General features: G+C 42.1%; 1 protein-coding gene across 2 annotated transcripts; it reads left to right on the top strand.

The window, feature by feature from the left end:
- The first annotated feature begins 94 nt into the window (after window positions 1-94).
- On the top strand, window positions 95-12,244 carry LOC102788701 (BTB/POZ domain-containing protein KCTD1). Of its 2 annotated transcripts, none has more exons than XM_006786446.3 (5): window positions 95-418; window positions 6,125-6,303; window positions 6,922-7,066; window positions 8,226-8,531; window positions 10,904-12,244. In XM_006786446.3, exons 1-5 carry the CDS (start codon window positions 410-412, stop codon window positions 11,063-11,065), a joined length of 801 nt encoding a protein of 266 aa, XP_006786509.1. In that variant the 5' UTR covers window positions 95-409; the 3' UTR covers window positions 11,066-12,244. The 2 variants fall into 2 exon arrangements, with proteins under 2 accessions (XP_006786509.1, XP_006786508.1); XM_006786445.3 differs by lacking the exon at window positions 95-418 and adding an exon at window positions 4,691-5,309.
- Window positions 12,245-12,613: the final 369 nt, after the last annotated feature.

Genomic DNA, 12,613 nt, shown 5'->3' on the forward strand with positions numbered 1-12,613 from the left:
ACGTTACATCAAAACTAATCATAACGATTAAAATCAGCTTCTCTGCGAGACCGAGGCAATAGGCAAGTTGGAGGCAGGAGGGGTGAGGGTGTTGTAAATGCAGAAAGAAAAAAAATATTTGATTTTATAAAAACATAAACTCAACAAAGACTGAGGCACTGCTGCTGTGATCTCTTTCTTTGCTCGCGGTTTTATTTTGCAGATTGGTTTAGACTGGGGCAGAGACATGAGCTAATTGTATCCTGATCTTTGCCTTGAGGGGTTTCGGAGCCCTGGAGCAAGTATTCTCTGTATTTTGTTCTGTCTACCTTAGCCAAGCTATTGCATTTCTCACTGGTGTAGGAACAGAGGCAGATCGTGGGCCAAATCGGACGGAAAAGGTGCCCAAAAAGATACTTTATGCCGCTCTATGTTTCAGGTAAGCGAAGATTTATTTGGTTTGATTTTATTCCCGAGGTTGGATGGACTGGGACATAGAGGCGCTGCAGCTTTTACGCATGTGCCAAGCGATTCGAGCGGTACAGTTCTTAAAAAATATTTAACCACTTCCTGGCTATTGTCTCTTACTTACTGTACAAATGTATGCGCGTGACTACAATGTAGGACGTTCTGGTGCATCCAATCTAAACGAACAGCGGGCTCAGACTGTGATCTTGTCGAGCAAAGACTACTTATCCACCGTGTGAATTCGCTCCTGGCGCGTTTCAGCTCGGAAAACATCGCCGTCTCCGTGTCTGCTGCTGCTGTGCAACTTGCTCGTAACTTACTTAAACCCGCGTTTGTCGTTTTCGTAAAGGTTTTTCGAAGTGAGTTTTGTCGTGAAACACTTCCATTTCCTGGCTGCCCTAGATCTTCTAATGAAAGACGCCATTGTGGAGTAATTTTGCCGAGGGCGTATTTCTTATTCTGTATGACAGGATGTACCTTTTACACACGTCAGTGCGGAATCTGTGAATCATCCGTTAATGCAAGCCATGCCCGCGTTATGAGATTCACATTTATGCATTTAAAGACGAAAATAGGAGCGAATTTAGTCTTTAGTCTCCTCGCTTTACGACCGCGCCGTGCGTAATCAACTCCAAGGTCCGGATGCGAATCGGCACAGATATACTTACTCAGTAGTAGTAACAGAATCGACTTATTTCGCCTGTAGGACTATACTTTGTAAACAGACATGTACTCCGTTTAAAGTGTGTACTTTCTACAGTATTGCATGTGGTATCCTAAAATATAAAGATTTTTTTTAAAAAATAAAATAAAATAAAAGATTGTGTTTGATTACTAAACATCTACCACTGGACCCCAGGGAGAATACTCAAATCCAGCTCTGGTCACCTGTAATGAACCCCTTAGCCAGTTTCACGAGTTCCAGGGGGTGAATGAATAAAGAGAATGGGACTGAGATGTTTGGTTGTCAGGACCGATCACCTGATGGCGCTGTTAAAAAAAAAGGGAAGGGGGGGGGGGGGGGGGGACTGTATATAGTGCTTCAGTTCATCTGTTTCACAGTGACAGTAGATTTACAAACAGAGCTCTGAGCTGAAAGAAGACACTTAACAAAACAGGCCAGAATCGCATTAGTGAAACTACAGGATCGGTTTGAACTTCATCTTTGCTTGCTCTCGATTGGAACGCTGGGAGAGAAGTGCTGTTATTGTATTTTTGTAGTGGCTCTGCCACTCCTGTGCCCTGGGATAGTTTGCTCTGTGCCAGTGAACATGCACTACAGTCTCTAACAGCCTGCGGCTACATAGCACTGATCACACTTCCTTATCTGTGATGTCATGCTGATGTACAGCTCCAGTAACTCCACAAAGAATCGTTTTCAAGTAGATTAGTACGTCTGAGAAAACTGAGGGAGTAATTGTGTGTTCCTGGTTGATAAATAAGTAAGCACTACTATGGCTTGTTTTATAGTTACCAGCTGTGTATGAAATTCTTGATCGTGTGGGGAATCAAAGCTTATCCGGACCACCGTGCTCTACTGGAAATGATTATTTTTATGCAAGTTACAGCCAAAAATTGAAAAGGTGACTACACATGAACTCAACAAGATGCTTTAAAGTACAGGTTTGCATAGTATGTTCAAATGTGGCGATGTGTTTGTGTGGGTAACCTCTTCATTCTTTCATTAAATGCCTTAGTACTTTTTCATACTAAACACATCTCCACGGGTCATTTGAAACATGCCAAATAATCCCTTTACTGTTAAGTGTAAGACGTGGAGTCAGTTTGAAGACAAAGTCTCTGCAGTCATTGTTCAGAACAGAAATTATATGCGTATGTCAGTTGTCATCAAAGAGGGGAGATGTGAAAACAAAAACATTAATGGCAATGACAAAAGTTTTATTGAAATGCGGTATTTTAGCTTTGCTGCAGCATGCAGTTACTTTATATTTACAAAGTATACAAAGTCCAGTGGGATATGCATTTGATCTAGCTTACAGTTTTTACCCAAACCATGCTGTTATAACAGTTCATCATTACCTTTTTCATATATATTTTATATATACAGCTAGCGGCAACTGATGTTAACCCAGAGTTTGTAGCTGTCTGTGTATGGACATTTCAAACAAATGGCCACAGGCAACAAAGCAGAGACAACCCATCCAGATTATGTAAATACCAGTCTGCCTGCCTTGAACTGAATGTTAATGCTCTGATCTGAAATGCTAATTGTATCTTGTGAGATATGTTGAAACAGTGAAGAGTTGCATTCTGGGATGGCCAACTTAAAGTTAGTCTGTTACATATGCTGAACCCCAGAAGGCCCTTCAATTATTGCAACAGCAGACAGATCCTTGCTTTCTATGTTTTTGGATTAATTATTAGTGGAACACATACCCTGCTATTTCTTACTAAATATTCAACCTGAGCTACTGTATGGTGTTAGTTCCTTAAAGTTTGAAGAAAGATGGTCTTGCATTAAAGGCCTGAAAGAAAACTGGTGAAAAACAACAGAAACAAAAGGGAGTAGCTCGACTGCTCCGGGCTTTGATGCTCTGCGCCTGTTTTAGATTTGTTTGTGCATACTGTGGTGCAACGAAATTACACGAGCTGGATAAACGAACAGATTCCCTGAACACATACGTTTTGACTTCTTTCGCAAACATCCTAACATGCATGGGAGACTTCTGTAGCGCTGTGCCAAATTCAAAATGGCAACAGGTAGGAAAAGCGCTCGTGTGGCACATCTCAGGATTCGTACTTGTAGATTCTGAGGATGCTGTGACCTTTGAACTGATTTTGAGCTACAACAAATTTGACGTAGACACAGGTCCGACGAAAGGTTCACGACAGGTCTTTATTTCCAGCAACTCGGGATGATTTTGTGATATGAGAGCTCATTCCCTCAACTGGCTCCCTCCAGCTCCCAACCCTCCACTTCCCACCCACCCAACCACCCGTTCTCTTTCACTCTCTCTTCTTTCTCCCCTGCAATTTTCCATAATGCCTCACAGATTTTACACTCAATCCACCTTTGCAATGACAAGGCTTTGAGGAAATCCAATTCCACCAAGCTGTTTTCAGAACTTACTCTCCACAGGCACACACTTTCTCTCACTCACTCTCTCTCACACGCACACACCACCATCTCCACAAATTAGTCAGGGAACAAATTACCTGCATTCTGAGTGTGATCCCACGCACTTTGCCGGCTGCCTTACACAGGTCCCCTTTTGAAGAGCAGCCATGTGATTTCTCTCTCTTTTGCCCCGCAGGCCCCTTTGCCTTCTGCGAGGGATTCTGGAGTTGAATTTTAAAACTATGTATGGCTGCTGCCTGCGCTTATCAGCGCGTGCACAAGTGGCATGCAAATCAGACCAGGATCACACACCGCATTGGAGGCCTACACTCAAAGGCAAGCTTAATTGCTAATTGGGTATCTAGGTGTGAAACTCACACTGCCAATGAGAAACAGGAATGTGGATGTTTTAAGGCCAGTGGTTGAACTAATTAATTTTAATCTGAATGTTATTAAAAATTGTGGATTCCCTACATTTCTTCTGCGGAAAAAAAAACAATCCAGGAGAGTGCTGTGGCAGTACTTTTAACCGCAATTGGACATGTTGTGGTCTGGTTTTATACTCCACAATATCATTAGTGTGGTAGCTTTGCAATGCTGATGTGGTCACTGGAGGTGGTGTTAACACCACACCGCAGCTCTTACACTTGTCAGACACAGAGCCAGGGAGAAACAGATGAAGTTTTATAGCTGATCTCAGGGTCATACCGTCGACTTGAAGGGGTGTTAGCTGGTACTTCACATGCAGTGTTTCTTTGCTGACCTCAAGAACGTTTAGTTATTGATAACATCTTGCAGCCTGTAAATAGTGAAGAGTCTTTTCCCTTAAAACATCGTATTCAGAATGCATTTGGTCATCTAAAAAATAAAAGAGTGATGTTCCTGACTGCTTTTGTGTGACTGGAAAGCTCACAATCAATCAGGTGCTTATGGCTGGTAAGTGTGTGTGTATGGGTGGGGGGAAGGTTTGAATGGTCTATTGCAGGGGTATTTTTTTTCCCTTTTTTGTCCATGTGATTGAGAAGGTTGGCCACTGTTTCGGCTTTGTCACAGACTCAACTTTGTTCGACTGATGTGTTGGAAGGCTGAACAAAAACTGCTGCTGAACAATGGGCAGTGCAGGGTAGGGTGGGGGGGAAGTGGTCGCGCGTGGAAACACTGCTCCGAAAAGGGGGGCAAAGGCCAGCTGTTCAAGGTCCAGATGTGGCGTGTTAACCCAAATCGCATTATAAGCAGACGATCGCATTTTGCAGGCTAAGGCAGGATTTGTTTCATTCCGCGAAAATGCGACACACATACCTGCCACTGAAACAGCGACAGCCCAAAAGAGCCGCGGGCGCTACAATGCTAATGTTGTCGGGGGCTTTGACTTCTCCCAGCCACTGCAAAGAAGCCGCTCCGTGTGACAGCAACGGCTTTCGCTCTCACCCCCGGTGCTCGCTATTTTTTTCACGCCTCTTCATTTTTGGCAGGTGTGTTGGAGAGGGTGAAAAAAAAGCCTCACTGCTTTCTCCTATCTCTTTAACCCTAAACGTCTTGAGCCGTAATGGACGAAACGGATATCATGGACTTAACGCATCAGAAGGCGAGAAAGCGTCCCCGTCCAATCAGTTCCGTGGATGAGTCCGTGCACGCTTCCCTCAAACGGCTCCCGATCCGAGCGGCGGAGTGCAGGGAGAGCTCGCTGATGTTCGCTGTCAGGGGAGAGCCCGTTCCCGCAGCATCTCTGAAGCAAAATGACCATTCGGTGACTTCCTCTCCAACCACAGTGATGCCGGCGCAGGTAAACGCGTAAAAGTGTCGTGTTGTCTGGGGAGGGGGAGAGCGATTTAACTTTCGACTTTATGGAGCGAAGTGCCGGACACTTTGTTTTTTGGTAGTTTTGTTTTTTTTATTTACCGAATCGAAGAAATCATCTCCTCGGTGCCCTCAACCGTAGACTGCGCACATAGTGTCAGATAGTCCTTCTTGTGCAATTCACTGTAAAATGTATGTGTTGACTTCACGGTTTTGTTTTTATTTGTTTTTTTAAAGAAGACGTTTCTAATGTCCTGCCCACTCCTTAGTGATTGGGACACTTTTGAGATTTTCTCCAATCTTCACTCAAACTTTTTCGGGTATAAAGTCATTTTTCATCTTAGAGCTTAACAGAAATCGTCTCCTAATGGTGTTTGTAGGTTATCGTGAGACGTTATTCTCCAAATCCTATTATAGTATTCAAATCAGGAATCATTATTGCTCATTTTCATGACTGAGATTGATGCTCCAAATTAATTTGGTTTTGGAGATTATGGCCCACAGGAGTGGATGCTTGTGGATTGTGGCAACATTCAGGTCAAGGTCGGGCTGCTCTATCTTGCACAGAAAAGGGTAACAAGAAAAAAAACCCACCCTTCCTCTCCACTCCTGACTGCAGAACATATTGGATAAAGAAATGCACAGATTGTTGTCTCTTATTAGCCTTTCTTTCTTTTTTCTTTCCTAATATACTAATTTGTTCGATCTTCCCTAGAGTTGTTTTAATTGTCTGTTTCATTTGCAGCAGAAGATTACTATCTAATGTGTCTTCCTACATGTATTTCCTTTGTGCTCCCTCAGGATAATCGCTCCAGCATGTCCAGGCCCATGATCACACGGTCACCGGTGTCTCCCTTGAGTAACCAGGGCATCCCAACACCTGCTCAGCTCACCAAGTCCAATGCTCCTGTGCACATCGATGTAGGTGGGCACATGTACACCAGCAGTCTGGCCACCTTAACAAAATTTCCAGAATCTCGGTGAGTTTGCCCTGCCATACAGATGTATTTTAAGTGGAGGGGGAAGGTTAAGATCCAGGGTCAGGGGTAACCATTTGTGGCAAGTTTTTTGCATGTATTGTGTGTTTTACAGGGATGTTTTTTGTAAGAATTTCCTCGCAGTTTGTTGTTTATTGGTTATTGTTGTAACGCGACGGTCAGATGTCACATTTCGTAAAACTCTGCTATTTTAAAGGGGTAAACAATTTGTGAGCACTTTAAGTGCAGAATGCAGAGAGCAGACAAAGGCAACTTGGTTATTCTGACAGATGTCACAGCGGCAGTAAAGAGCCAAAGGGCATGGAGCCATCTGGAGGCTGGGAGGCCACACTGTCGCTCCAAGCACAGGCCCGGGGGTGACTGCCTCCCTGCCTCAGGCAACCAAGCACCAGCTGGTCTTGACCTCTCAGGACCACCTTTCTTTCTTTCTTTCTTTCTTTCTTTCAGATAGATTTAGTGAGATCAAGTTTAGGCTTTAAAAATTGTTACAAGTATTGTTTGTGAGTGTAAAAAATACACTGATATGTTGTCCTCCTTCTTCCTTCCTTACCTCCCTTTCTGCCTAAATCACCACCCCTCCTCTCTCTCTCTTACGGGCAGAATTGGTCGTCTCTTTGATGGCACAGAGCCTATAGTCCTGGACAGCCTGAAGCAGCACTACTTCATTGACAGGGATGGACACATGTTCCGCTATATCCTCAACTTCCTCAGGACGTCCAAGCTCCTCATCCCCGACGACTTCAAAGTAAGTTGATGCCCATCCTAGAAACTGTAAATTCCCATCAGCCAGTCAGCAGTCCTACAACTTAACACACACAATGAATGCTAAGGCCGTGGAACGCCTTTGGTCACTGGTCCTCCCTGAGTTACTGAAAATGGTTCACATGCTGGAGAGAAAATATCAGGGCTCTACCAAACAAACCCCAATTGCAAAGCATTTCCTCATCAAGAGATGCAGTTTGATCCCTTCTAGCTACAAACTGGCAAAGATTCTTTTGCAATACATAAGTAAAAAAGCAGGTTCGTACTGAAACAATTATACTGACACCCATGGCCATACGATATCTTTTTTTCTGCAGCTCTCTGTGTTCTTGTGCCAAGTGTCCATCCAAGGTGCCTGTCACTGTATGTGGCACATAAGCACCCCACCCCCCACTCAAATAGTTAAGCAATAATTACTGAACTTGCCCTGGGAGAAAACAAATAACCACATTATCAGATGGACTGTCCACTGTGCAAAAAGTATGTCAGTTAAAATAAGCAGAGGCAAAAGACAAGACCAAGTTCAGGCTAAGGCCATATGCTCAGTGAGTAGATGTTGAGAGGATCATGTGAAAACTGGAATGTGGTGCAGTTTAGGCCCTGCAGTGCTGTGAGTAAAGGCTCTGCTCCTCTACCCCATGCAACCCTGTGTTACACGTCGCCCTGTATCTTCTCTACTTTGGATCTTTTGTAATTTTTCCTGAGTGGTGTCTCGACTAGGGTTTATTGTTCATTCATGTAGAACAGTGCTTTTAAAGCTTCCTTGTTCTTTCTGGGTTTTTTTGGGAATATCTCAGCTTTAGAAAGAAAATGACGACTTTTAACTGTTTTGCTTGTTGTGTCTTTTATTATGTTGCTCTCTAGTATCCAGATGGTCCTGCATTCTGCATCAAGTCTACCTGTATAGAAGATAATATTGCAAAATTAAGCATCGATCTAGGAGGGAAAAAAACAAAAAAAATTACAAAATACTTTGAAATCTAAACAGAATAATCAACAGGAACAACATATTTGATGCAACCCTGAAAAAATATACCATATTTACCATGGTTTTAATGTGTAAACCGTTAAGGCCGACAACTTCACATTTCTTTTTAAAGAATGCAATGATGTGAAAGCCCTTCAACTTTTATATCCTACAGGACTACAGCTTGCTGTATGAGGAAGCACGATATTTCCAGCTGCAGCCCATGCTTGCTGAGCTGGAGCGCTGGCGCCAGGACCAGGAGCTAGGTCGGGTGTCCCGTCCCTGCGAGTGCTTGGTGGTGCGTGTTGCACCCGACCTGGGCGAGAGGATCACACTCAGCGGTGACAAGGCCCTGATCGAAGATGTGTTTCCAGAAATCGGAGACGTTATGTGCAACTCCGTCAATGCCGGCTGGAACCACGACTCCACACACGTCATCCGGTTCCCACTGAATGGGTACTGTCACCTCAACTCTGTCCAGGTTTGTATCCATCTATCTTGAAAACATAATAATTGATTGCAGTAATGTTGTGCTCATTTAGCCTTTTTCTGTCATAAAAAATTAGTGATGTCTGATTGCAGGCTTTCTTTTTTTTTAATCTTTTTTAATCCAATCAAATCACAAGAACAGCCTCGCAGAAAAATGGGTGCTTTGATGAGTTCATCAAAGCGCTAATTTAGAAAGCTATCATTACACAAGTCTACCACCATCTTTACTTTCTGTGATCTGTATGGAATAATAATGTTGACTGTAACTGGAGAGCTGAAAAAGGGCTGTGCTTCAGTACTAGCCACTGATGTAACACTATGTTTTTGGTTGGTTTTGAACATATAACATTGCATTACACAAAAATGAAGGTGTAGATGTGCTTCATATGCCAAAAAAATCAGTTAATCTGGACCTTTGGTTTTACATAAAGTTTGAAAGATCTCAGTTCAACCCTTTACTTCAGGTGAAACCATGTCTCACAACCTATAAACATTTTATTTTTGTCTCTTGGTCTAAAAAGTAATTACATTGGCCAGAGTCTTCCATCATGTGCTAGATGATTTAAAGACTGAAAACAGAGACCAGAGAAGCTGAAGGAGCCTCTCAGCCCATTTCAGTAACAATATGCTGGAAGTTTGTTGTGAATTATTTGAACAATGATGACCAAAACACCAGCTTACAGTGGGCATTAGGGCCAAACTAATGAAAAGTGATGAGAAAGTTGTTAATGATGGGAGTTTTACATAGTGGAACAGCTGAGACCTTTATCAGTGGTGCAAAAGGAAACTGTAAGGAAGAAGAAAGAGGAAGTTCAGCGTGTAATGAAAACACAAGTCAGTAACTCTGAGTGTCTTAGTGGATCAACAGATTGACGTTCAATTTAAAATAAAATCAAGACTTTGATGGTGTTCTGTTCAAGTATTGTTTCTGTGTATAACATCCCAAAAGCATTTGGCAAGATTTCCTACTAAGAATTGGATGCCTTCGTGAATGAATACCAGCAATATCTTGAGGTTGTGCACTTCTGATATATTAGTTTATCTTTGTTTATTAAAGTTAACTTTGCCTTTGTAAACTCTTATAAGTTATTAGGGGTGTTATAAATCTAAGGGTTGGGAGTTTATTCGAACACCATTCATTATAAGGAGATAGAAAATAAGTTTGTTGTAAGAACTAGAGGTCAAGTTTCAATTTGCTTTCTATTAAAATATTATCCTTTCCCAGGAACTGTGTTTTTTTTTTTTACCTGAAACTAATACATGCAAAACTGAAGCTTTTAAACAAATAGGTGTATGCTGCACACACAAGTAAGCCTTTACTCAACAAAACACTCTTTTTGTGTCAATCTCCATTGTTATTGTCTGCATGTATTTGGCAATCCTGCATTTCCCAGATTATAAATTCATACTCCAATAACTCATTGATGGTAAAATCCTCAGACATGCATCCATAAAGGATGAAGTAGAGGCATATTTGAAAAGATTTTACAATGATTTTGGACTATGTCTCCGTCTGAGGAAGTCAAATCACCGCCTCCTTCCCAAAAAACACACACACAAACCAGACTCTGGAGTGTGTGTGTGTGTGAGTCGTGGAGAGCAAGCAAGAGAGTGAGCATGCTCCCTAGCAGGTTGTCCCCAGGCAGGGCCCATAATCCTGTTTGGTTATTAAAGCACGCCGGCGGTGAATGCTGTATCTGCGGCTAATGGAGGCAGGGCGGGGGGTTTGAGAGAAGGAAGGGGAGCAGAGAGAGCTGCCAGCAGTAGGGGGACCTTTGTAGTTTTGGTGAAGGCTTGGGCCTGGGGGAGAATTGGGGAGAGGGTTTTTTTTTTTCCTGAGCAGCCCACACTGAGCCAAGTGGCAGAGAGAAAGCCTCACTGCTCCCTGGGGCCTCTTCGATGGAATGTGATCCTACAACCCCCCTGGACACGTCTGTAGATGTCTGCGAGGCTGTGGGATCAGGAACAGCTACACACATAGACAAACACACATATACACCAGAAAACAATGAAAATGAGGTATGAGGCAATATGAGAGGCTCTTGGTTTTGTGAAAGTCTTGTGAAAGTCCCATCCAAATTCCCGTCACAAGCCGTATGTTGCTGCTACTTACTCCCAAAGCTGTTTCCAATGCTAGACTAAGGCAGCAGCACATAATTGGAGGAGTTTCGGGTGATTGAATGCTTTTCAGCACTAAACAAAAGGTTAGTGGTTAACAATTTAGCATCACTGTTGTAGCGACTCCCTGACTGGCTTATCACACTGACTTTTACCAAGAAATGACCAACCGTGTGCATTTCCTTCTATAATCAATATCTTGCTTCTGACATCCTCCCCCCTTCTATCTTGTTCCACATTTCCCAGGTTCTAGAGCGTCTCCAGCAACGTGGCTTCGAGATCGCTGGCTCCTGCGGCGGAGGCGTGGACTCATCCCAGTTCAGCGAGTACGTCCTGAGGAGGGAACTGAGGAGGACAAGTCAGCGAGGGCCCAATTCAAACAGGATAAAGCAGGAGCAGCTAGACTAGAAGCCTCCCAAGCAGCAGGAGGTGCTAGACTTTTCTGTGGCAGCCAAACGCTTGACGCTGCAGAGCTCTGTGGACTCTGTTTTTCTTTGTTCCCTTGTTGATGTTTTTTGTTTTCTTAAACTTGAGAATCATCTAAAGAATAAAAATGAAGTGCAACAGGAGATTTTTTTTTTTTTTTTTTTGCCATAAGAAGATACAAGATATTTGATAAGTTTGAGATTGTCCCCCTAAACCAGTTTAAAAAAGGATTTATATATGCTGGATCCCCAAACAAAGTTTGTTTTAAAACTTGGAGCCTACATTAGGTTGAATAGGAGTCCTAATTTTCCCATATAAATTAAAAAGAAAAGAATTTGTTGCTGATTTTCTGTGTTGCATAGCTTTTTTTATTTGTATTTTTTCAACCAGTGACTTGATTCAGTCTCGCTGGCATATTGGTTAAGTCTGTTTTTACCCCTTGTTTTGAAAAGGTCACTAATGTGTTGCTTACAGTGCAGAATGTCTTCGTTGTCATAAACAGTTAGTCTCAACAACAGCATCTGTTTTTCATATAATAACATGACGTTAAATAATTACGATACCAATGAAGTGTTTTTTCTTTAATTGCTTATTTTATTGGCTTAAGTCAAAAAAATACAGTTGACATCAAAATTTAACTTCAAAGACTTTTATATATATATATATATATATATATATACACACACACACACACACACACATGTATGCAGTAAGGAAATAGAAGAAGCTACTTTCGTCTGCTCTCTTATTCACAAGGGGTCACCACAGCGGGTAGCATGCATGTTTGATTTGACAGATTGTTCTTATTCCGGATGCCCTTCCTGCCACAACCCCAAAAGGGATTTGTGTCTCCTCAAACTGGGGATCTTTCTTTTGTTGGGAAACGTGTAAACCGCTACACTATGGAGCCGCTAGATGCAGTAAGGAAATCATTTTGTGAATTATTATGACACACCATTTGCCTCATCAGGGACTATGAGCTGCAAACCCCCCGCGTCCTACTTTGGGAATTATTTAATTGGATCAAAAAAAATTCCCTTGAGTCATGACCTGTAAATTTTCATCGTATATGTGTTTGTGTTTTTTACATTTAAACTTTTTAAAGGAAATTTTGTTGCTTCAGACATGACTGAACAGATTAAAAGCTTATTGTACTACCCACTCCAAGATCACTTTTATTTGTAGCACATATTCATATGAAGTTGAATATAAAGTATTTCTTAAATAACTGACCCACCTATGCTCCCTAGATTTGAGTAAAGAAGAATGTAGCAAAAAAAAGTGAAATAAATCTCAGCTAAAGTAGTTATGGTGTCTGTTCACAGTTTTTACTTTGCTGCAGGGACTGCTTTCACATGTCTCGCAGCAGTTAATTAGTAATTCCATAAATTTGATTTTGCTGCATCTGTTGTACCGCTCGCAATTATTTCAAGAAACCTGAATGTATTTATGGCAAACATGATAAAAAAACAAAACATAACATTATGTAGTGTCTTTGCTCTTTCCAACCAGAGAGGTAAAGCAAACTGC

Source organism: Neolamprologus brichardi, chromosome 18 (assembly GCF_056152115.1).
Source record: "Neolamprologus brichardi isolate AB-2024 chromosome 18, ASM5615211v1, whole genome shotgun sequence".
Taxonomy (NCBI): Eukaryota; Metazoa; Chordata; class Actinopteri; order Cichliformes; family Cichlidae; genus Neolamprologus; species Neolamprologus brichardi.